Source organism: Haliotis rubra, unplaced genomic scaffold (genome assembly GCF_003918875.1).
Source record: "Haliotis rubra isolate DU_JTF1 unplaced genomic scaffold, ASM391887v1 Scf26, whole genome shotgun sequence".
NCBI lineage: Eukaryota > Metazoa > Mollusca > Gastropoda > Lepetellida > Haliotidae > Haliotis > Haliotis rubra.
Window position 1 is genome coordinate 1,503,915 of NW_025766669.1, and position 27,278 is coordinate 1,531,192.

The following is a 27,278-nucleotide window of genomic DNA, read 5'->3' on the forward strand; positions in this document are numbered from 1 at the left end:
GTACATCAACCCATGGGTCCCGAGGGACCAGTGAACAACGTATTTATCTTACCGAACACCTTAATGTTAATTTTGAATTGTTTGAAGCACGGGTACAAATCTTTTTGTAGCCATCGCTAGATTTTGCTGACAAGAAAAACATATTTAGAGTTATCTCCCTTCCATCGATTTGCATTCGCGAAACATCGGTAATTTCCGTACATCATACATGATTCAATGTTATTCAAGATAATGAATTACCACCATGAAGTACCAAATGAGTTGCCATTGACAGCGGGGTACATTGAAATGTTACTCTCTTGTAAGCGGGGTACATTGAAAATAATAGAAGAGCGCTCAGCCAATCAGAAAGCGACATTTATGTGTGAGGTAAGATAAATTAAATGATATCACCACAAGCTGCATTAATCATTTATGAGAAAATGCTGTATTCTCATGCTCTGAACAACAACACATCCCTGTGCAATGTGCCTATGACTGTGATCTGGTCCCTTGTTTTCCAACACCGAATATACTGTCTGTCTGCCTTAAAACAACTTACACAGGAAACTGTACGATTTCCTTCGATAAGATATTAGAATATGTGTCTAACATTCTCTTTATTCTTTACCATATGGTTCCTATAGTATCGTCTCTTTCTTGTGGTACTCTTCCTGAATTGTCATAAGGTGTTCAAATAAGTTATTGTGTTAGTAAGGTTCTCAGAACATCTTATAGTAGTATCAGAAACGTATCATTGGCAACAGTGATGCCAACTGCAATTCCATAATCTGACTTTGACTTTTGCAAATATTTGGTATCAGCACTATTTGATAATGATTCATAAATGTGTTTGTGATATATAGTTGGAACCGTGCTGATCATAGAGTCAGTTTTGTCACTTTTATTAAAGTTGACGTATCCATGAATTGGAAGCCCATTAACCATCGGTTATTGTCATTGTGCTTGTGTCAATTCCTCTCCATATACTAAAGCTGTTTCCTCTCTCTATGACACAGCAGTTGCGTTGTTCAATCGAAAAATCAGACATGAAACGGAATGTGGAAGCAAGCAATGTAAAACCTCAGTTTTATCTGTTTTAGTAATCACTGTGTTTGTATTGTTCCGATATGTTTGATCAAATGAATTGCTTCTGTGGGACTGATAGTATCGTGAGCTTTCATATCACCATTTTAATGTTTTCATTAGATACAAGCAACAAAACCATTTCTATAATTATACTTATACTTGGGCTCGTATTTGTGTCATGTATTTAATAAATGCATTTTTAATGTACAATACATGTGATATCGTTGTATGGATTTTGTGAGACTCAAATAAAATAATCTTCTACTTCTTGTTCCTTTCTTCCCTTCATTATGGGGATGGTGGGGTAGCCTAGTGGTTCAAGCGTTCGCCCGTCACGCCGAAGACCCAGGTTCAATTTCCCATATGGGTACAATATGTGAAGCCCATTTCTGTCTCCCGTCGTGATATTGATGGAAGATTAAGCGGCGTAAAACTAAATTCACTCACCCACTCACCTTCACTATATGTAGAACGCCAGTGAAAAAGAGTCCCGATTATCCGGCGAGACAGATTCAATTAGGCGTGAAAGGCAAACTTGAGGTGAATGGTTCAGTGACGACACATGGCGTCAGCTGTCTTTCCCACAAACAAGTGCTTGTTGCCAGACGCTGCTATACCAGGACAGGCTATAGATAATCCAGTCAATCAAGTGATCGATGAATCAGAATACCCAGTGAAAGAACAGGAATATTCCTGGTTAAAATCGAAAAAGGTAAAATTGATAAAGCAGCAGAGATCCTTTGGCAAACGTTGGTGGCAGTTTTATAACGACCCGACAAAAACGAAAAGCACAGTCCGTGCATGATTCCGATTTATCAAATATGTCATACGCAATACATCCTATAGGATTACAAAATACATCAGATATGGCATTACACCACAGATTACCTTAATAAGATTGCTTCTTATATAGTATTACAACACATATTGATTTAATAACATTGCTTGATACATGGCATGACAACACAGATTGCCTCAATGACATTGCTTTATATATGGCTTTACAACACAGATTGCCTTATTAACATTAAGTTAAAAGGTCACGAGTGAGTTTAGTTTTACGCTGCACTCAGAAATACATGTATTCCCTTTCTTGTGGTACTCTTCCTGAATTGTCATAAGGTGTTCAAATAAGTTGATATGGTTACAGCATTCAATGTGTTAGTAAGATTCTCAGCACATCTTATAGTAGTATAAGTGACGTATCATTAGCAACAGTGATGCCTACTGCAATTCCATAATTTGGTATCAGCACTATTTGATAATGATTCATAAATGTGCTTGTGATATACATGTAGTTGGAACCGTACATTTAGTGGAGATTTCCACTGATTATGGAATCGGTTTTGTCACTTTAATCAAAGAGTTTAGTTTTACGCTGCACTCAGCAATATTCCAGCTATATGGCGGCGGTCTGTAAATAATCGAGTCTGGACCAGACAATCCAGTGATCAACAGCATGATCATCGATCTGCGCAATTGGGAACTGATGGCATGTGTCAACCAAGTCAGCGAGCCTGACCACCCGATCCCATTAGTCGCCTCTTACGAAAAGGACACGAAGACAGCAGATTATATTAATAAATGTCGAATATCAAAAGTACAAAATGTCTTCAAAACTGTGTTGTTAAGAGTTGCACATATTTCAAATAGTTCCTCCCACATTTTGAATGGACAAACTGGGAAAATGGTTTCACCTTTTTCACTCTCTTGATACTCGCCAATTACTCAATAAATATATCTTGATGGAACTCAAGTCTCTATTTGAAAACATAAGTACGTATACCCGAGTGGTATGTGTAGTAATGACTTTATCATTAACAAGTGTTTGTGACTTACCATATCATAAAGGGTTGTAGGGTAGCCTAGTGGTTAAAGCGTTCGCCCGTCACGCCGAAGACCCGGATTCGATTCCCTACATGGGTACAATGTGTGAAGCCCGTTTCTGGTGTCCCCCCGCCGTGATATTGCTGGATATTGCTAAAAGCGGCGTAAAGCTATACTCACTCACTACCATATCATAAGCATGTTAATGAAATTACCTTATCATAAGAATGCGTTTAAGAATAGCATGTGTTAGTATTATGAATAAATAATATACATTTGATATAAATTAACGGCATGTGTTTAAGGATAACTATGTCATAAACATATGTTTATGAATATTAGGATGTATGTGTTATGTCAATAGGCCCTGGGGTATTATTGCCACGAACATATGTGTCCTCGTGTTCATCAAAAGAAATTCTGTAATTCCAAAAAATGTTTTCCACAGATTTTGGTCAAAAATTGAAATACAAAGGTCCAGTGTAGATTTAAAAATTAGATTTTAACACCAACGCTGGTCTGAATGTGACGTAAGATGAAAGAGACACTTATACAGTCTATTAACCAAGATATACTCTCCCAAAAAAGAAACGCATATAGGAATTTCAACTGTATTTTTATGATTATTTTGAAACAACTTGTAGGCTTTATGAGTAAATGAAATATAGCAAAATTGCTTCTCCGTCTTTGGCACCAACTCGAGGAAAGTCAGTTTGAGTGTCACATGGAGACGTGTGGTGGCGCTGAAGTCAATACCTCGTGTGACCACCGTGGGCATCCAGAACTGCATGGCATCGCCTCGGCATCGAACGAATAAGTCTCAGAATCTCGTGTTGCCCAATCGCAGCCCACTCTGCCTGTAGTCCTGTGCGAGTTGTTGATGTGTCTGGGGCTGAGGTTTACGGCGTCGCACCCGTCTCCAGGGCATCCACAGATGTTCGATCGGGTTTAAGTCCGGTGATCTTGAGGGCCAGGGGAGCACATTGATGTTGTGGTTCTGGAGGAAGTCTCTAGTGTGACGTGCTGTGTGGGGCCTGGCATTGTCCTGTTGAAACAACTCCCTCTGGCGATCAATGATTGGAAGGAGGTGTGGGCGTAGGATTTCGTCACAGTACCGTTGAGCTGTCAGGTTGCCCTGGATCATCACCAAATCACTTCTCCTACGGCAGGTGATCGCTCCCCACATCATAACACTGGCCCGGCCGAATCTGTCCACCTAAGGAACGCAAGCGTCGGCGAAACGTTCACGTCGACGTCTGTACACCCGCATTCTTCCATTGCGTCGTTCCAATAGAAATCGTGAATCATCACTGAACCAGATAGATTCTACGCCAATTCGGTAGGTTCCAGGCCTGAACGTTGGTGCACCATTGAACTCGATGTCGACGATGTTGTCGTCGAAGCACAGGGCCAAAATAAGGTCTTCTGGCACGTAAACCAGCCTCTCTCAACCTGTTCCTGACGGTCTGTGCAGAAAGCCTCCTCAATCCCGGTATTTGTCGAGCGGTACTGGTCGCCGTAGCTGTTTGATGACGCAGGTGATGTACCCGGATGTAGCGATCCTGCGCCACAGTGGTCGCTCGAGGTCGCCCACTACGAGGGGGCATCTGCTACCGAATTCTGCCGGCGATATCTCTCCCAGAGCCGTGAAATGGTGCTTTGGTGAACATTCATGCGTCGGGCAACTGCACGTTGAGACTGCCCAGCTTCAAGCAAACCAATGGCGATGTGACGGTTGGCTTCACTTAGACGTGGCATTTTGCGTTCGTCAACAATATTCCAAATACAGTGAATAATCGACAGACAGCGCGATCAACCTTTTATACCCATCATTGAGACTATCTGATCCACAACTTCACGTGCATTGCATGTGAATTGTGTATTCTGTGACACTACACGACGAAATTGAAAATCATGCTGTTAAATACGGGTGTTTTACGGATGGTGCGTTTTGTTGTGATGTTTCAAAACATAAACACCATAGGACTCATAAACAGAGCAAAATCTTTTGTAAAATGAATTACGTTTTAATTCATTGCTACATGAAATTGCTATTTTCATGATGCGTTTCTTTTTTTGGAGAGTATATATTACAGATATATTTTTTTTAATGACATCTATTAAAATACGTTTGTTGTATATCGATTTCAGAATTTGGTCCTATAAATGATTTCATTTTATTAAAGGTCAGAGTGCAAACTTTAATAATCCTATTGGTTTCCAATTAGTCTCCCATTGGCTACTCCACAGCAGTGTAGATTATATCTGCCTTTGAGTGACAGGAGTATACGGGCTGTGGGTGCCTGGCGATGTCAAAGGTTAAGTCATGGAATGTACTACTAGAATATACATGTGCCTTATAGTAAATGTCCAACAGCCCTTGGGGCTGTGAGGCAGCCTAGTGGTTAAAGCGTTCGTTCGTCACGCCGATGACCCGGGTTCGATTCCGCACATGGGTGCAATGTGTGAAGCCCATTTCTGGTGTCCCCCGCTGTATTGCTGGAACTTTGCTAAAAACGGCGAAACACCCAACTCACTCACTTACTCCAACAACTCCATTTAATATATATCTTTTGTAGACTGTCTGCGTCAATACTATTTGCAGTGAGTCTTCACAACATCCTATTTCATACTAAGGCTTTGCTTTGCATCGAAAGACAAATTAGACAAGGTAAGGCAACGTGGTCCACAATCCATTTGTGTATGGGTTTGAAGCCCGGCCTTTCAACTAATATTTTCAGATTATTAGCCATTTTAGCAAGGCATTGTCGCTCCAAACGTTTCTTGGTTAAAAGAAAGGATGAAATAATGTTAAAAATTCTTCACTAGGGACTGCTCAAGTTATCGAGTTTGATACATGTCGCTTTATTTGGAAAGAAATCGAATGAACAAAGGAACGAAGGCAAATCACATAATTATTATGTTTCTGAGGCGAGATATTTGTTGGGTGATATTATCTGTTTTTCATCCTATCTAGATGAGAGGGCAAAGGCAATTTCACTTTTGATTGCAAGAACGATTGATAACAAAATTATTTGTCAAATGTATTCTGAAATCAGCTAGAATTGTATCTAAGTTAATTTTGATAATCTCATACGTTTTATCGTATCGTTAAACTGTCATTTTTTGTGACCCAGAAATTAACAGTGAAAACGCGGTTATAGCAGTGTGTTACTTGGTCTGTACTTTTCTGTCGAGGATTTCAAGCAACGTTGGTGATACACAAAGTTTCAGTTGTGGATTGGCTGCTAATGGAATACATGATATATGATAAATCACGAGGGAACACCACTCGTCATTGTTTATAGCATTTTGATTGGCGTATGCTACCGGGATGAGATCCTGTTCTACACTTTGTGTAAATACAGGAAAGCAAGATAACGCACCCCACATGGTGCACGTGTTCTACCAGACTTCATAAGTGAGTTAAGATTTAAAGTCACATCGGCAATATTTCAGCCATATTGTGATTAGAACTAGTTCTAAATTCATAATACATACATATAATATAAAAAAACCTGTCAACGAAGGACAGTAAAATTACTAGATTATCACAAAATGAGTTAAAATTAGCTAGCATATATCATTAAAAGTAGAAAACTAGTTTTGGACAATACAATGTTAAAATGGACTATTGATCGCCAACAACTGAAGGTAGATCACCATACTAGGGACCATGGGGACCAGACTTCATGAGACTGTATAACATTGATTTGCTGATGATGTGATCAGGTAACTGATAAAACTTTCATAGGTAACATAAACACGTATAGTGTTGTTATTTTCGATTATTCCTCGCTATGATTCATTTGGAAGTCGAATGCAAAATCATAAATTAGAGATGAACCTCAATCAATCTTTCAGACGAACAGTGTGTGTCCCATGGTCTCCATGCATATCATCAAAATACAACTGCTCCTCTGGGCCTCATGGTATCACTAGATTACACATCGCCAGGGTTAGTGTTTTCATTGGAGCCATGCATGTCATCAAAATACAACTGCTCCTCTGGGCCTCATGGTATCACTAGATTACACATCGCCAGGGTTAGTGGTTTCATTGGAGCCATGCATTAGATATGTCCCAGGTGTAGACAATTAGCTTATCCTGGTTTCCATCATAATAACATGATAACTCGATTCGGTAATATCATTTCTAACTTTTAGGCCAGCGTACCTTCGTGTGTACAGTATATACTGAATATCCATGATATTACATGCATGCGCATATGTCATATACAGTCGAACCCAAATGTCTCGAACTCGATTGAGACGAATTCTCGGTTGTGTCGAACTCGGTCGTTGAAAAACGATGTTGTAAGAACTTTGTGGTATTGGTACTTGGTCATTTCTATGCTGACGGATGTGTCGAACACTCGGATCAGTCAAAAACTTTTCCCTTGGTCCCGACGAGTTCGACGGAAGTCACAGGAGGATAGCTTTGTCCTTCAGCATGGCACTTGCCTTTGGAGTCCTTCACAATGACAATGTAGCCTCGGTAAAAGGATGAACGAGATCAGTTTTATATGAGTTAAAATTGAACAAAACAATATTTGTCTGTATACCGGTGTAGCAGCCCAGAATAACCCCCCACCAGATTATACCCCGGGGTAAACTATAGGTTAGCCCAGTTTATACCCCGGGGGTATATTCTGGACCAGGCCAAAGTATACCCCTCCAGCCCAGACTATACCCCTAAAAAATTATGTGGACAATTCACTCAATATGAGTTAGTGACTCGGGCAATGGTCTTGGTGTCATTTAAATTTTGTAGGTGCATTTCATTTACATTACCGCATAATACAAAATTTATGAATTATTTGTTGAGTGCCTCTCTGCGATGAGATTTTTTTGACTTTGCGTAACCCAGCCATGCTGATATATCAAGGTTAGTAGTTGTTATTTGCTTTATTTAGCGTCGCACACACAACTAATGTATTTCGGAAACGGGGTAGTACAACATGAACAGATTAACTACGGGCACACTCTACTCATCAATCTAATTAGAGCTGTACCATTATGGAGGTGGGTATTGTCTTAATTAATACCCTACTCCACTGTCTAACAACTGGCTGTCTAACTAATGGGAGATAACCGGTGTGAGAAGGGGCTGGTGTGAGTAGGGGCTGGTGATTGTGTGAGTAGGGGCTGGTATTTATTTATTAATATGAACAAGTGACTCTGGAGACTGATCTCGGTGTCATGTAAAGGTATTTAAAAGAGCATTTCATTTCGCATCCTATATCGCATTCAACCTTCAACATGGATGACAACCTCTATACCCAGATCTTGAACTTCTACACCAACTTTGATAAGAAGTATCCTCAGCACATCTATGACCTGGATCCTGACACACGTTTGAATGATGAAGTGCTGGAAACCATCATCCATCTACACAAAGGCATCTGTTCACTGTTTCCAACAATATCTCCAATGCACAGGATCGCCAGAAAGAAAACTACGATCGACGACACACCAGCAACATCCAGACATTGACCAAAGGTCGTGTGAAGCTGCAGAATGTGAAAACCAACAAGATCCTGAACAACACATACCACACGAGTAACCTCAAAATCTACTCCAATGACCCACCCACTAACAACAACGCCGAAAAGTACAATAAAATTATAGTAGTATCCTTAATCACTTGTTTTCTGTAGGGGTATAATCTGGGCTAGGGGGGTATACTATGGCCTTGTTCAGAATATACCCCGGGGTATAAACTAGGCTAGCCCAGATTATACCTGGGGTATAGTCTGGGCTAGCCCAGTTTAACCCCGGGTATAGTCTGGGACAGGGGTATACTCTGGCCTGTTACGCCGGTACATCATAAACGTATCGCGATACGTATTAGTTGCAATTTTGTATTGCGGTTTACCGGTAATACCGTGCAGCCCTACTACCAGGCAAGCCAATGGCAATGCTGTATTGATTTTAAGCCACATTTGAAATAAAAATAAACCAAACATGACATGACAACTTTTTCCTGCTCTCTGTTATGTATCCGTGTGTTTTGTCACGAGAGGTATATAACTGTCCAAACAACACGCACGTCGGGAAATGAAATATTCACATAAACACCAGTCACAATACTAGGCATTCTCCTGATGTCCCCAAAATGCAGTTCTCTGGCTTCCATCCAGGAACTTGGTATTGTCACATTCGAATAGAACAACTGAGATTTCTAATGCATACGGAGAGAGTTTAATATGTGTGAATAGTCAGTTAGGGTAGTGCTGTGCTATATTCAGACAGAGTTCTGCAAGGTACTACTAGGTACCAAAGCTCTATATACTGTTCCACTAGAGCATGACCAAGGGTGCTGGATAACCTCCTGGAGTCCTTTTTGCAGATTTTATTTGTTTTTCATTTTTTTTTATTTTTTTTTTTTTTTGTCTTTTTGTCTTTTGTTTTTGTTTTGTTGTTGTTGTTGTTTATTTATTGCATTTGATTGGGTGTGTGTTTTGTTTTGTTTGTGTTATTTGGGTGTGTGTGTGCGAGGATGGATGTTTTTGTTGGTGTTATTTTTGTTGGAATGTGGGGTGGGTGTGTGTGTGGGTGTGGGGTGTGTGTGTGTGTGTGTTTGTTAATTCTTCTCTCTTATCTCACAGAACAATTAAACTTACAAGAAGACCAGCATTGTGTCGAGATGATTCATACCCTGCATAATGATCCTGTTATGGAAACTTGACCATAGTCAGGTGAAGTGAATATTCCCATCTCTGTCTTTAACCACTGCTTTTGTATTATACTGCCTGTCAATTTGTATCGCCACCCTATTTTGTCACAATATATTTCTGGTGATTTGTATTAATTTGTAAACTTAGTTCGTTTAAGATTACATGTAAATCCCAGCTCTTTGTTGTTTCCCACGGAGTTCTTTTACGGACTGATTCCCAGTTAACCTTTAGTTTCAGCTTGAGAATCAACATGTAGCAGTATGTATGTCTACATTGCTTTAATTAACCATTATTTCTTACACGTTTTTCATACTCCTAAAGCAAGAGAGTATACAAGGCTTATAGTTTCCAACCTTTGTTTCAGTGCTAAAATAAGACTGGAAGTCAACGTATTTCCAACAATGTACAGGAAATATATATGTAGTAGATGACACAAGTGTTCATGAAAAGAGTAAACATGTCCTACCCCACCGTGTGCATTTCCCACTTACAGTTTTCATAAAATGCTGCTATTCATATTGGTGGAAATGACTCGCTACATTGTACAGTTTTAATGGTTATTAACGAAGTTTGCAGTTTATTGCTTTCTCGGTGTATTGCGTTACCGGATACGAAACTAATCAGCATACCTCCACTCTGTATCTAGTGTTAGCTCCCTTCGAAACACAAAATACTGATTATGCGGTTTCGCTCAGAAAAATAAGACTACGAATATATGCTATCTCTGAAATGGGAACAAGTTGGTACTAAAGAGTGCGTGAGTTCATGTTTAACGTCACATCGGCAATATTGCAGCCATATCATGACGAGAATAGTTTTTCTTTGAAGGACAGTAAAACTACTAGAGTATCACAACTCTTAATCTAAAACTAGTACGCTATCATAAAAAGATATCACTATAGACATCACTCGCTTGTCTAGTGCAGACTCCATTGTTTACAGGTCAGTATTACTGCAGGAATATTGCTGAGTGTGCTGTTTAACAACAAACAAATGGTAATTCTAAGCATAAAGAGGAAATGTTCTCGTTCTCATACCACGAATAGTAAGACTCAAGAGACAACTGTAAATTATCATCTTTACGCACACATTATTGTTTCTGAAAATTGTGCTTAAGGACATGTTTACATTTGTCAGAGACCACCTACATGTCAGGTAGAAATAAAAGGCAATATAAGAAAATATAAACACACAAGTTAGCGCCTCAATATAGCGACTGTTATGAAGTGAGTAACGTAAAGGTCGCAGGAATTTTACCCTGGGTAGACCAGAAAGTGACTCTAACACATTGTAGCCATACACACTGGAATAGAACATCGGCCTTTGAGGTGATGGGTGAACACTTTAACCACTGTGCTACCAAACCACCGACTGCCCAATGCAATATCTGATGTGTAATGAATATGATCTGTATTGCCCAACAGAAGTAAAACATGACTATAGTTACTCATATCATGAAAAGAATGTTCTTTAACTCTTTATTAGTATATAAATGTTTGTTGTGATCGGAGTTCTACATGGAACATGCAGCGTATATACTGACAATATAACATCATAAGGAACACAATATTTCTCATACTTCAACATTAGGATCAGATCCATGGCCAAGTTTTCTTTTTTTCTGGCGTTCACCTGTCAGATCGGGACTCTCAGTTCTCGTGTGCCAAACCAGAACCTGTGTTGTAAAAATAGGGAATAAATATCAGTCCACTTACACTACATTAAGATGCCAGGTTGACAATATGATCAGCAGACTGACACTACACTGAAGATGCCAATATCAGCATGATCAGTAGACTGACACTACGCTAAGATGCCAATATCATCATGATCAGTAGACTGACACTACACTAAAGATGCCAATATCATCATGATCAGTAGACTGACACTACACTAAAGATGCCAATATCAGCATGATCAGTAGACTGACACTACGCTAAGATGCCAATATCATCATGATCAGTAGACTGACACTACACTAAAGATGCCAATATCAGCATGATCAGTAGACTGACACTACACTAAGATGCCAATATCATCATGATCAGTAGACTGACACTACACTAAGATGCCAATATCATCATGATCAGAAGACTGACACTACAGTGAAGATGCCAATATCAGCATGATTAGTAGACTGACACTACACTAAAGATGCCAATATCATCATGATCAGTAGACTGACACTACACTGAAGATGCCAATATCAGCATGATCAGTAGACTGACACTACACTGAGGATGCCAATATCAGCAACATTAGCAGATTGACACTACGCTAAAGATGCCAATATCAGCATGATCAGTAGACTGACACTACATTTAGATGCCAATATCATCATGATCGGTAGACTGACACTACACTGAGATGCCAATATCATCATGATCGGTAGACTGACACTACACTGAAGATGCCAATATCATTATGATCGGTAGACTGACACTACACTGAAGATGCCAATATCATCATGATCGGAAGACTGACACTACACTGAAGATGCCAATATCATCATGATCGGTAGACTGACACTACAGTGAAGATGCCAATATCATCAAGATCAGTAGACTGACACTACACTGAGATGCCAATATCATCATGATCAGTAGACTGACACTACACTGAGATGCCAATATCATCATGATCAGTAGACTGATACTACAGTGAAGATGCCAATATCAGCATGACTAGTGGACTGACACTATACTAAGATGTCAATATCAGCATGATCAGTAGACTGACACTATACTAAGATGTCAATATCAGCATGATCAGTAGACTGACACTACACTGAAGATGCCAATATCATCATGATCGGTAGACTGACACTACACTGAGGATGCCAATATCATCATGATCGGTAGACTGACACTACACTGAGATGCCAATATCATCATGATCAGTAGACTGATACTACACTAAGATGCCAATATCATCATGATCAGTAGACTGACACTACACCAGAAGATGCCAATATCAGCATGATCAGTAGACTGACACTACACTGAAGATGCCAATATCATCATGATCAGTAGACTGACACTACACTAAGATGTCAATATCAGCATGATCAGTAGACTGACACTACACTGAAGATGCCAATATCATCATGATCGGTAGACTGACACTACACTGAGGATGCCAATATCATCATGATCGGTAGACTGACACTACAGTGAAGATGCCAATATCATCATGATCGGTAGACTGACACTACACTAAAGATGCCAATATCATCATGATCAGTAGACTGACACTACACTAAGATGCCAATATCAGCATGACTAGTAGACTGACACTACACTGAAGATGCCAATATCAGCATCATTAGCAGACTGACACTACACTAAGATGCCAATATCATCATGATCAGTAGACTGACACTACACTAAGAAGTAAATATCAGCATCATCAGTAGACTGACACTACACTGAGATTCCAATATCAGCATGATCAGTAGACTGACACTACACTAAAGATGCCAATATCATCATGATCAGTAGACTGACACTACACTGAAGATACCAATATCAGCATCATCAGTAGACTGACACTACAGTGAAGATGCCAATATCAGCATCATCAGTAGACTGACACTACACTGAAGATGCCAATATCAGCATCATCAGTAGACTGACACTACACTGAAGATGCCAATATCATCAAGATCAGTAGACTGACACTACACTGATATTCCAATATCATCATGATCAGTAGACTGACACTACACTGAAGATGCCAATATCATCATGATCAGTAGACTGATACTACAGTGAAGATGCCAATATCAGCATGACTAGTGGACTGACACTATACTAAGATGTCAATATCAGCATGATCAGTAGACTGACACTATACTAAGATGTCAATATCAGCATGATCAGTAGACTGACACTACACTGAAGATGCCAATATCATCATGATCGGTAGACTGACACTACACTGAGGATGCCAATATCATCATGATCGGTAGACTGACACTACAGTGAAGATGCCAATATCATCATGATCGGTAGACTGACACTACACTAAAGATGCCAATATCATCATGATCAGTAGACTGACACTACACTAAGATGCCAATATCAGCATGACTAGTAGACTGACACTACACTGAAGATGCCAATATCAGCATCATTAGCAGACTGACACTACACTAAGATGCCAATATCATCATGATCAGTAGACTGACACTACACTAAGAAGTACAATATCAGCATGATCAGTAGACTGACACTACACTGAAGATGCCAATATCAGCATGATCAGTAGACTGACACTACACTAAAGATGCCAATATCATCATGATCAGTAGACTGACACTACACTGAAGATACCAATATCAGCATCATCAGTAGACTGACACTACACACTGGAGATACCAATATCAGCATGATCAGCAGACGACACTACACTGAAGATACCAATATCAGCATCATCAGTAGACTGACACTACAGTGGAGATACCAATATCAGCATCATCAGTAGACTGACACTACACTGAAGATACCAATATCAGCATCATCAGTAGACTGACACTACAGTGAAGATGCCAATATCAGCATCATCAGTAGACTGACACTACAGTGAAGATGCCAATATCAGCATGATCAGTAGACTGACACTACACTGAAGATGCCAATATCAGCATCATCAGTAGACTGACACTACACTGAAGAGATGCCAATATCATCATCATCAGTAGACTGACACTACACTGAGATGCCAATATCATCATGATCAGTAGACTGACACTACACTGAAGATGCCAATATCATCATGATCGGTAGACTGACACTACACTGAAGATGCCAATATCATCATGATCGGTAGACTGACACTACACTAAGATGCCAATATCATCATGATCAGTAGATCGACACTACACTGATCAATATCATCATGATCAGTAGACTGACACTACACTGAAGATGCCAATATCATCATGATCAGTAGACTGACACTACACTGAAGATGCCAATATCATCATGATCAGTAGACTGACACTACACTGAAGATACCAATATCATCATGATCAGTAGATCTGACACTACACTGAGATTCCAATATCAGCATGATCAGTAGACTGACACTACACTAAAGATGCCAATATCATCATGATCAGTAGACTGACACTACACTGAAGATACCAATATCAGCATCATCAGTAGACTGACACTACAGTGAAGATGCCAATATCAGCATCATCAGTAGACTGACACTACACTGAAGATACCAATATCATCATCATCAGTAGACTGACACTACAGTGGAGATACCAATATCAGCATCATCAGTAGACTGACACTACACTGAAGATACCAATATCAGCATCATCAGTAGACTGACACTACACTGAAGATACCAATATCAGCATCATCAGTAGACTGACACTACACTGAAGATGCCAATATCAGCATCATCAGTAGACTGACACTACAGTGAAGATACCAATATCAGCATGATCAGTAGACTGACACTACACTGAAGATTCCAATATCATCATGATCAGTAGACTGACACTACACTGAAAGATGCCAATATCATCATGATCAGTAGACTGACACTACACTGAAGATACCAATATCATCATGATCAGTAGACTGACACTACACTGAGATTCCAATATCAGCATGATCAGTAGACTGACACTACACTAAAGATGCCAATATCATCATGATCAGTAGACTGACACTACACTGAAGATACCAATATCATCATGATCAGTAGACTGACACTACAGTGGAGATACCAATATCATCATGATCAGTAGACTGACACTACACTGAGATTCCAATATCAGCATCATCAGTAGACTGACACTACACTGAAAGATGCCAATATCATCATGATCAGTAGACTGACACTACACTGAAGATACCAATATCAGCATGATCAGTAGACTGACACTACACTGAGATTCCAATATCATCATGATCAGTAGACTGACACTACACTAAAGATTAATATCATCATGATCAGTAGACTGACACTACACTGAAGATACCAATATCATCATGATCAGTAGACTGACACTACACTGAGATTCCAATATCATCATGATCAGTAGACTGACACTACACTAAAGATGCCAATATCATCATGATCAGTAGACTGACACTACACTGAAGATACCAATATCATCATGATCAGTAGACTGACACTACACTGAGATTCCAATATCAGCATGATCAGTAGACTGACACTACACTAAAGATGCCAATATCATCATGATCAGTAGACTGACACTACACTGAAGATACCAATATCATCATGATCAGTAGACTGACACTACACTGAAGATACCAATATCATCATGATCAGTAGACTGACACTACACTGAAGATGCCAATATCAGCATCATCAGTAGACTGACACTACAGTGGAGATACCAATATCATCATCATCAGTAGACTGACACTACAGTGGAGATACCAATATCAGCATCATCAGTAGACTGACACTACACTGAAGATGCCAATATCAGCATCATCAGTAGACTGACACTACAGTGAAGATACCAATATCAGCATCATCAGTAGACTGACACTACAGTGAAGATACCAATATCAGCATCATCAGTAGACTGACACTACACTGAAGATGCCAATATCAGCATGATCAGTAGACTGACACTACACTGAAGATGCCAATATCAGCATCATCAGTAGACTGACACTACAGTGAAGAGACCAATATCAGCATCATCAGTAGACTGACACTACACTGAGATGCCAATATCATCATGATCAGTAGACTGACACTACACTGAAGATGCCAATATCATCATGATCGGTAGACTGACACTACACTGAAGATGCCAATATCATCATGATCGGTAGACTGACACTGCACTAAGATGCCAATATCATCATGATCAGTAGACTGACACTACACTGAAGATGCCAATATCATCATGATCAGTAGACTGACACTACACTGAAGATGCCAATATCATCATGACCAGTAGACTGACACTACACTGAAGATGCCAATGTCAGCATGATCAGTAGACTGACACTATACTAAGATGTCAATATCAGCATGATCGGTAGACTGACAGTACACTGAAGATGCCAATATCATCATGATCGGTAGACTGGCACTACACTGAGGATGCCAATATCATCATGATCGGTAGACTGACACTACAGTGAAGATGCCAATATCATCATGATCGGTAGACTGACACTACAGTGAAGATGCCAATATCATCATGATCGGTAGACTGACACTACACTGAAGATGCCAATATCATCATGATCGGTAGACTGACACTGCACTAAGACGCCAATATCATCATGATCAGTAGACTGACACTACACTGAAGATGCCAATATCATCATGATCAGTAGACTGACACTACACTGAAGATGCCAATATCATCATGATCGGTACACTGACCATGATCGGTAGACTGACACTACACTAAGAAGATGCCAATATCATCATGATCAGTAGACTGACACTACACTGAAGATGCCAATATCATCATGATCAGTAGACTGACACTACACTGAAGATGCCAATATCATCAGTAGACTGACACTACACTGAAGATGCCAATATCATATCAGTAGACTGACACTGAAAGATGCCAATATCAGCATGATCAGTAGACCGACACTATACTAAGATGCCAATATCAGCATGATCAGTAGACTGACACTACACTGAAGATGCCAATATCAGCACACCGACACTACACTGAGGATGAATATCAGCAACAAGCAGATACACTACGCTAAAGATGCCATTATCAGCATCAGTAGACTGACACTACATTTAGATGCTGATGATCGAGACTGACACACATAGATCATCATCATGATCAGTAGACTGACACTACACTGAAGATGCCAATATCATCATGATCAGTAGACTGACACTACACTGAAGATGCCAATATCAGCATGATCAGTAGACCGACACTATACTAAGATGTAAATATCAGCATGCTCAGTAGACTGACACTACACTGAAGATGTCAATATCATGATGATCAGTGCGAGAAAGGATGGAATCGGCAAAGGAGACGTAAATTAATCAAAAACTTTGTCTGCACTTGTGCACGTGCTTCTCGTACACCTGCCTGTCCTATATTTGCACTCCTCCCTCGTAACCATCAGCGAACTGTGCCAAAGTTTTAACGATAGTTTGTTTTTTAAACAACCTTTTTTATGTTTAGGACATAAATTCTGCGAAAATATCACAGGGTTGGTCTGATGTTTTCGTTATGATCAGCGTTTCATTGAGTATTATATGTTTATTAGTTTTCGAGTTAAATTACAATTCATTGGTCCCCTTTTGAGCTAAACGGACTATAAACAAACCCATCTTTTGACTCAGCAAACAAAACTCAATACCAATTTTTTGGTGTGGCCGGCCGAGTGTGTATAACTGATTGCCATTCCCGGTTCAGTTTATGAAACAAATACGTGTACATTAATATATACAACTGAAATGGTAAATTATCATGTAAAGTGATATTTAATCACAAATTCTACAGTTCATTAACAAGGTTGTTTCTTCATGTTCGTTCACCATAATCAATATGACATACGGTAGTTGTTTTTTTCCTACTTAGTCTTCAAAGCTCTCTGTAGTCATACATGGTACTTGGTAAGATAAGAACCCACCTTTGTGCAGTTATCAGCAAGAGGTTCCAGATCGTCCAAAGAGACCTTTGTGTCTGAGACGAAAGTGGATTCCAGAAAACCTGGCAGCGTATTGTTGGAGAACTTCAACTCTGGGTGCTTGTAGAAAAGTTGGAGGTTGACAGCAAATCCAGCCATGTCAATAGCAAACGGTCGATCCGGCTCCCAGTGCGCAAACCAACCAGTCACCTACAACACACAAGTCAGACGCAGGTTAGCTTGATGTAAACAGCCGGGTACACCTACAGAATACCGGATACATACCAGCCATATTGTTTAGTGTCACGTCACCCTAACCCTAACTGGACAGACCCTAAACCTTACCCTAACCCTAACTCTAACCCTAAACCTTACCCTAACCCTAACCCTAACCCTAACCCTAAGTAAACTCGCGTGCTTTCAAAGATGGCGCAAGGTATCCGGTATTCTGTAGTCTTACCAGCAGCTGTTTCTGTGCAGTCTATTTTTGTAATAACCTGTGAAGATCCACATTAGAAATAGTGTTCACCAACTTATGCCTGTCATGAGAGGAGACTATGATTGTTAGGAGGCTGTTACTGGGTGGTCAGGGTTGCTTGCGTGGGTGATGATATCCCAGTTGCGTAGATTGATGCTCGTGATATTAATCACCAGATCATCTGGTCTATGCACAAGTATACGCACACCGCCACACTTTCAGTCAGGTGAGCTAAAAATGCATTGTGGGTCAAGAAAAAGGCCCATGTCTAGAAGCAGTGATATCGAAATATTTCTGCCACTAACAAAGATATGAAAACATAAACACCCCATCATAAAGATTCATGACATCTTCAGTGGTTGTTGTCTAAAGTCGAAAAGTAAGAGTGAACCAACAAAACCATGGCAAAGATCACGTGGAGATATTCACAAAACAAAGCACCTACCTTTCCATTTTTGACAATAGGTCTTTCAAATCTGAGACCCCCAGCAAAACCAACGGGCCACACAGAGACCTGTTTCGTTTCTCGCATCTGGAACACAAATTTTAACAAAACAAATACGTCCCTTCGAAGTACACGACAACATTCCTGTAATCTCCCTAAATTTGTATTAAATATCAACATGAAAGGAAACTACTAACCTCTAAATGGTATGTGGTGATGAGTGAACACTCTGTGTATACGTTCTGAGCATACAATGGAGGATCTAGCAACATACAGGGCAATAATCGGGACTTTTTGTCACCCGGCCGGCACCCGCCAAGTCAGCCACATTGACAGGTACACGCCATACACAACATGTGAGTACAGCTCCAATATGCCGCATCGCATTATTCTACGCACTTTGCTGCTCACTGTACACCTATCGCTGTCAGCTTTACTCATCAGTAATCAATGTGTACTTTTGCATTTTGAATTTGATCACTTTGTGCCAAAAGAAAGTACATTCCTTTGTGTTTCATGTGACGTCACCAACTCGTGTTGTGACCCAGTTTTGTCATCCAACTTTGCCTCACATGCACGAGGAAAATGTTTCCTTGGGGGCGACGGGCTTCCCGTGAGGGTCATAACACAGCTCTTACTGTGCTCTAACGATATAGACACAAACTCGGACCGACATCTCTTGAAGACGTACAGGCAACAATACTTACAGAAATTGGGGACATGAAATCTGAAATACGCAACGCTAAATCAGATTTAAGCACTCAAATTTCAGAGCTAAAGAACGATGTATACAATGTCAATTCTAAGTGTGAAAAACTGTAATGTTCTATTGCAGAACTTCATAGTGATATAAACACCATGAAACAAAACCATGATATCATGTATGAGGACATCGACGCACTCTCCGGCAAGGTCGACGCTCTGTTTGATCACATTTCAAGAGTTGATGATGAACTGGACAGACTTGAGTCATATAGCAGACGTAACAATATTCTCATCCACGGTATCCCTGAAGCGGTAGGTGATGAAAAATCAATGGCGTGTAAAGACACTGTGCTATCTGTCCTCAATAAACATGCTAAATTCAAAAACGGGGCAGTCGTTGGACATCATACGGGCTCACAGGCTTGGCGTTAAAATTGAAAATGCAACACGACCTCGCCCAGTGATTGCTAAGCTACGTATATCTGACGACAAAGTTCGTGCCTTGAAAGCGAGACCCACATTCAAGAAAGGAGGACTTGGAATTTCCAGTGATCTTACGTCACGTCAACGTCAACGTCAGGCGCTTAAGGGGACCAACAAGCTTGGGTATTTCAAGGATGGACGGTTGATAACAAAGCCTCGCACAGTAGAAACAACACCAACTTCGGCGATGGCTGGCACTACAGAAACTTCAGGAGACAGACGATCATTACCAAGAAGATCGCTCGGAAAATCATCTGCAAACGTGTCTGCAAGCTAGGGAACTGGACGTGGCCCGGATATTACCCCACAAGGACATAACACGGTTAACACCGGTGCTACAGTAAACGCTGACTGTCCCGGCGAAACATTCGCTTTCCTCTGTTGAAAATTAACGGACAACTAAACAAAATTGTTGACGATGATTTTATATCGTACTTAAAACAATTTCAAATAATCTGTCTTGTGGAAACTTTTGTCGACTGCGGATTTGGCAACGACTGGTTAGTTGATTATGACATCTATTACAGCCCAGCAATAAAGTTATCTGACTACGGCAGGCTCTCAGGTGTTGTGTGTGTATGTGTCTATCAATCAGTAAGCAAATTTTGTAAGATGATTGAATCAGAGGTTCATAACCTCCTGTGAACCTCAAAATATCAAAAGTGTTACTTAAAACTGATAAAAGTGTAAACTTGCAATGTACATACATACCACCAGCTGACTCGTCGTATTATAACCACGTGAGCTCAGACTTTAGTATTGAACAGCTTGAAGAGCTTTTGTTAGATAATCAGTCGAAGTTTAGGATTCTATTAGTGTATGTTGTGTAGATATGAATGCTCGTACAGGTGAATTGAATAATCCTCTCGCCGATTTACAAAACAATGTTGTTCATAGTAGTTGTGTATTTCCTGAAGATGAAAACATATCTGTTGGAGATCGGAAATCTCATGATACTATTACTAATTAATTTGGCCAGTTGCTGTTAGATATGATGTATACATTCCTGCTGTTCATTGTCAATGGGAGAGTGTATGGAGATACCCTGGGAGAATTGCCCTATTGTGGAAATCAAGGTACCAGCGTTAATGATTACTTTATATGTTCTCCCGATTTCTTTGATTATATGGACATGCTGAACATTGGCAGTCGTCTGGAATCTTACCTCTAGAACTGACTTGTAGATTCCCCAATATGAATCAAACAATTCACAAGGTAACACCTGAGGACGTCACTAAAATGAAATTTATATGGAATGACGAATTATCTGACAATTATCTGAGTAAGCTTCATAAAAGTATAAGGTCTATTACACATCTACTCTTCGATAAACTTGATAATAACATTGAGGGGCAATTGATGATTTTGTTCAAATAATGCTGGATTCATCATCTTGTATGAGAAAAAGAATTAAAATATAACATAAATTAAAAGACCTCACTTAATGCTGAATGCAGAACTGCAAGACGGAACGCCCGCAAGGCACTACGAAGATTTAGAATAACTCGTGCTAGTCTTGACCGAAAGAAATATTGTGAAAGTAGGAATAAATATAAGAATTGTTGTCGGAAATTCAAAGTGGATTTGCGTAGGCGTAAACATTTTAAGAAGGTTTTTTCAAATGAAACAATATTAGACATGGAAATTGATGACATGCAAAATGATTTTACTGAATGCTATACTGATGTTGATGAACTAGTGCTAAATTCACCCATTGTTGAAAGTGAAATATTTTGTGCAATAGATCACCTAAAAAGGGAAAAGCAGCAGGCCCAGATGATATAATTATTGAAATGTTGAAGTGTTCCAGGTTTGTAGTTATGCCTTTTCTATACAAATGCTTTAATAAGCTATTTGAAAAAGGTATTTTCCCAAACAGCTGGTCATGTTCTATAATAATTCCACTGCATAAAACAGGTGACCGGGTGACCCAGACAACTACAGGGGTGTTTTATTTGATGAGCATTCTTGGAAAAGTGTTTACAACAATACTAAATAATAGAATTTCTAAATGGGCGAACACGCGCGATAAAATTCCTGAATTTCAAGCTGGCTTTAGAAAGAATTATTCCACATCAGATCACATATTTAATAATTTATGCACCTATCCAAAAGACTTTGTCACGACGAAAGCATTAATTGTTTGTAGCATTTGTAGATTTCAAAAAGCTTTTGATTCAGTTGACCGCCCTAAACTATGGAAATGTCTTCGGAAAGCTGGACTACGGGGAAAATGTTTGCTATTATAAAAGCAATATATTGTAATGTGAGGTCATGTGTTCGTAGCAGGGAGGGTGAAACAGATTTCTTTGATTGTCCTTTGGGTTTAAGACAAGGCTTTATTCTGAGTCCTGTCTTATTTTCACTTTTCATTATGAATTATATATTGAAATAGCTTCAAATGGTAAACATGGTATCAAAATGTTTCCAGACCTAATAGAAGTTTTGATGTTACTTTTGCAGACGATGTCATTTTAGTGTCAGATACTGTGGTCGGTCTCAAAGACAACCAAATATTCTAGATGCATACACAAAACAATGCAAATTATCAGTGAATCTAGATAAAACTAAAATTGTGATCTTCAGAAAAGGTGGTCCAATAGAGCTGAAAGAAAGATGGTTATTTGATGGTCAGTTAGTCAATGTAGTGGATCATTATTCATGTTTAGGAATCTGGTTTTCACACACAATGAACTTGAAAAAATGTACCAAAGATTTATCATTGCGTGCAAAGAAAGTTTTAATAAGTGTAAAGTCTATTGTCCACAAAGTTGGAACCATGTCACCTAATATATTCTTTAAGCTCTTTGATACCCAGATACAACCAATGTTATAATATGGCTTGGAAGTATGGGGATTTCAGCCGTATGAATATTTGGAGAAGGTCCACTTATTAGCATGTAAAAAAATTCTTTGTGTTGGATCCTCTACATTAAATGGCATGGTATATGGTGAATGTGGTAGATACCCATTATATATTAATTCGAAAATTAGATGTTTAAAATATTGGTTTAAACTTCTTCATATGCACGAGCAACGTCTCCCCAAAGTAGCTAAAACATGATTTTACATTTAGATAACATGGGGAAAATTACATAGGTATCGCATATAATGAATCTTCTATTTTCCCATGGTTATGGTTTCATATGGTTATGTCAGTCAGTTGGAAGTGTAGACGTGTTTCTTAAAGAATTTAGAACTCGGTCTGTTAATATGTTTTACCAGGAATGGCATTCCAGTTAAGAAGATAGTTCACGATATGCTTATTATAGAACTTTCAAGACCTTTCTTCAACCAGAAATTTATTTATCAATACTCACGACGGAAAATTTAAGGAAACATTTATTAAATATCGGCTAGGTTTGTTAGACCTTTTTGTAAATGAAGGAAGAAAACATTCCATTGCAAAATCGAAAAGAGTCTGTCAGTTATGCGATATAGAAATGGAAATGGAATTCACTTTGTGTTCGTCTGTCCATTTTAATAGTGACCTTAGAAAGAAATATATGAAAGATTATTTGATAGGGATGCCGCCATTGCAAGCTTTCGTGTATATTTTAACGACTAAGAACGAATCCCATATATTAAACCTTTCACTATATATTAAACATGCACTAGTTAACAGAAATGAACTGTTTAAAGAACGTGTTACTTCCTGTGTGTAACAGTAAGATACATACTCTCTTGTATATGGGCCAGAGGCCTTCTGTACAATAAACCTTTTTGACTTGACTCTACATAACAAATTAACATAGTACCAATCAAATCTGGAACATGGAATCTTTGCTAAAAATAAAACTGGAACATTTGATGATCTTTTTCCAATTTCCATGAGAGTGAGGTGGTTTACTGCCATAATAACTAGTACCATAAATGTCATTATATTACCTTCATGTAAAATACTTTAAGTTCATTGGTCAATGACGCGTTAACAAGTTTCCGTGTCACCCCTCCCAGGAGGCTGGCAACTCAAAAAAATATTACCCGCTGCCACGATAACCGCCAAACTCTCCGCCGAGAAGCTGTATCGTAACAATGTTATGACGTCATAATATGACTTATGCAGTGCCCGGAGTTCGAAAGCCATTCGATTAGCTGTTTGTGAGTTCATTATGTACACATTTATTTTACCGACTTTCACTGCTTTATTTAAACTATTGTAATCATTAAATCGTTTGCAAACTCAACTTAAACATAACTAACCATTTTCATAGCAGTTTTAATCTTGTCAGAATATGTTTCACTGATTTCAAAAATCCAGTCGAGAGGCAGTCTAAAAATGTGGCAAGTCTAGATTTCCTCAGCTTCTGAAAATGAAGAAAGTCTCAGGGCTCCTTTTCAGTATATATATTTATTTTTTTACTCTGAATTTTTTTCAGTAAAATATGTTCATTTCAGAGACTAGTTGTTAGTCTAATTGTCATGGGTGTATGTTGGATTAATTAATTGTGGGCATGGTTTTCGATAATGGATTTATTAGCCAATAATATAGTTGGCCCGCCTTGGCCCGTCCCGGCCCGAGTTTTAGGCCATCCCGTGGGTAGCCTAAAGGTTAAAGCGCTCGCTCCTCACGCCGAAGACCCGGGTTCGATTCCCTACATGGGTACAATGTGTGAAGCCCATTTCTTGTCCCCCGCCGTGATATTGCTGGAATATTACTAAAAGCGTAAAACCATATACACTCACTCTGACCATGTGTAATAATATTTACTTGTTGTCTTACTTCAACACCTGATCCTATTCTTTAAATAGCCCATATAGAAATTCAAAGAACATCAATACTTGTATAAGTAATAATGAGGGGATGGATAACAATGTGCTATTGTAAGGATTCATTGTTCTACAACAAACTGAGCAAATTCGCATGTACCATGTAACTTCTATACTCTGTCTCACAGTCCCTGAACCTATTATTTTCATTTCCGGATTGCCCTTTCTGCAATGCAAACGCCCTAAAATCAGCAAGTCTAGGTTTCCTCAAGTTCTGAATGACCCATCTCGTTGGGGCTTCTTTTCAATTTGAATGGAACTATTTGTTTCAATCAAAACTATATACGTGTATATATATATTCAGAGACAAGGCATTAGTCTGCAACTCCTACTTAGGACAGTAAACCTGATAAAATTGATTTCTGAAACTGAAGTACACACTACACCCTCTAGGTTGTGTGCCGGCCAAATATTATACAGTCCTAAATACCAATGAAACATGCATACCCCATCTCTCATAAATTCCCACTCCCAAACCCCTTGATTCTGACCATCTGTAATATTGTCCCACTTCAACACCTGATCTTATTCTAAAGAAGTCCCCAGTTTTGAAAACTGTTAATACTTATTTGTAAATAATGAAGATGCCCAAATAGGATTGAACATAATGTGCAATCGTGAAGATACATGTTTCTACAACAAACTAAGCAAATTCACATGTAACAACTCCTATAGTCTGTCTGTTTATCTCACAGTCACAGTTTCTGAACCACATTATTTTAGCCAATGCTAGAAAGAAGCAAGTCTAGATTTCCTGATTCTAAATCTCCATCTCACTGGGGCTCCTTTTCAATTCAAATGGAATTATTTGTTTCAATCACACACAAAATAAATAAAAATAAATTTTAAAAAATAATAATAAATATATACATGTATATAGACAAGGCATTAGTCTACAACTCCTACTAAGGACTGTAAACCTGATCACACTGAAATCGAAGTCCACTCTATACCCTCCATTGCATACCTGTGCAAATATCTTCCAGATCATACGTATTGTCATCATCAGCAAAATACACAACACCAGGCTGTATTTCAGGATCCTGGGTTTTCGTAACCATGACAACCCCACATTTCTCTGTGATACACCTTTAGTTTTTAACCTCTTGCTATCTCTCCGTTCTGTGAGAAAGTTTAAGTGTGTGTAGGATAACCCCAGACTGGCTCAAGACGTTGGTGACCAGTTTTGTTTTTAATGATGAATCTTCTATCACTATCCAATGAAAACTTGGCAAGTGAAGAAAAGTCTGCGACAACCTGGTCAATTCAGCTTTCTGCACACCGCGATAGTACGTAGGCGTTATGGCGTAGATGACAGGCATTGGCTTATCAAACACTCGAGTGCTGTCGTTCTCTTCCATTTGTTCTCTAGTTCCAGCCGAGGCATTTTCCAACAAACCTGAAACAAAGAAGGATTCTTGCATTAGTTTAAGACACTGATAATGCACACAAGAGTGTTGTCTGCCTGGATAAACACACAATTTGGTACACATGTCTGAAAGGTATGTTACGATTCTCTTGCATATCCCTTCAAACATTACCCGTGAAGATCCGGGTTAGAATATTGATCTTCAGTAACGCATGTTTGTCGTAAGAGGCGACTAACGGGATCGGGTGGTCAGGCTCGCTGACTTGGATGACACATGTCATCGGTTCCCAATTGCGCAGATCGATGCTCATGCTGTTGATCACTGGATTGTCTGGCCCAGACTCGATTACTTACAGACCGCCGCCATATATCTGGAATATTGCTGAGTGCGGCGTAAAACTAAATTTACTCACTCACTCACTCCCTTCAAAATTCAATTTGTTATTCACGAATCACTAGTATCGAATATTAATGGGTTTTGCTCACTAAGGATTTGTCATTTATCAAAGTGATCAATATCTATTGTAAAACATCCAAACCAGGCAAACTAATAGTCAACACTCCTAATGTGTAGTTGTGATTAATTAACATTGCTAACATAGTAAAAAGAGGTCAAAGAATATATTTTTGCTGTTGTTTCACTGAATATAATGAATTATACATCACAATATCTGAAGACCAATTCTAACCCAGATCTTCACGGGTTACCTGGTATTCAATGCAGGACAAAGAAGTGTTACTCAGATAAGAAAAACGCCATATAATTTGCAGGGCACTTAGGACCTAGTCTGTTCTTGACTACTCATAGAAAAACAATGATC

General features: G+C 39.2%; 1 protein-coding gene across 1 annotated transcript in view; it reads right to left on the reverse strand.

Annotated features, from left to right (window-relative positions):
• Positions 1 to 10,952: 10,952 nt before the first annotated feature.
• LOC124279993 (galactosylgalactosylxylosylprotein 3-beta-glucuronosyltransferase 2-like) overlaps positions 10,953 to 27,278 on the reverse strand; it is a 28,292-nt gene continuing 11,966 nt past the window's right edge. The window contains 5 exon segments of the mRNA XM_046715872.1: positions 10,953 to 11,249; positions 18,211 to 18,417; positions 19,131 to 19,217; positions 26,056 to 26,235; positions 26,237 to 26,487. Coding sequence (XP_046571828.1) covers positions 11,148 to 11,249; positions 18,211 to 18,417; positions 19,131 to 19,217; positions 26,056 to 26,235; positions 26,237 to 26,487 — 827 coding nt within the window. The 3' untranslated portion in view covers positions 10,953 to 11,147.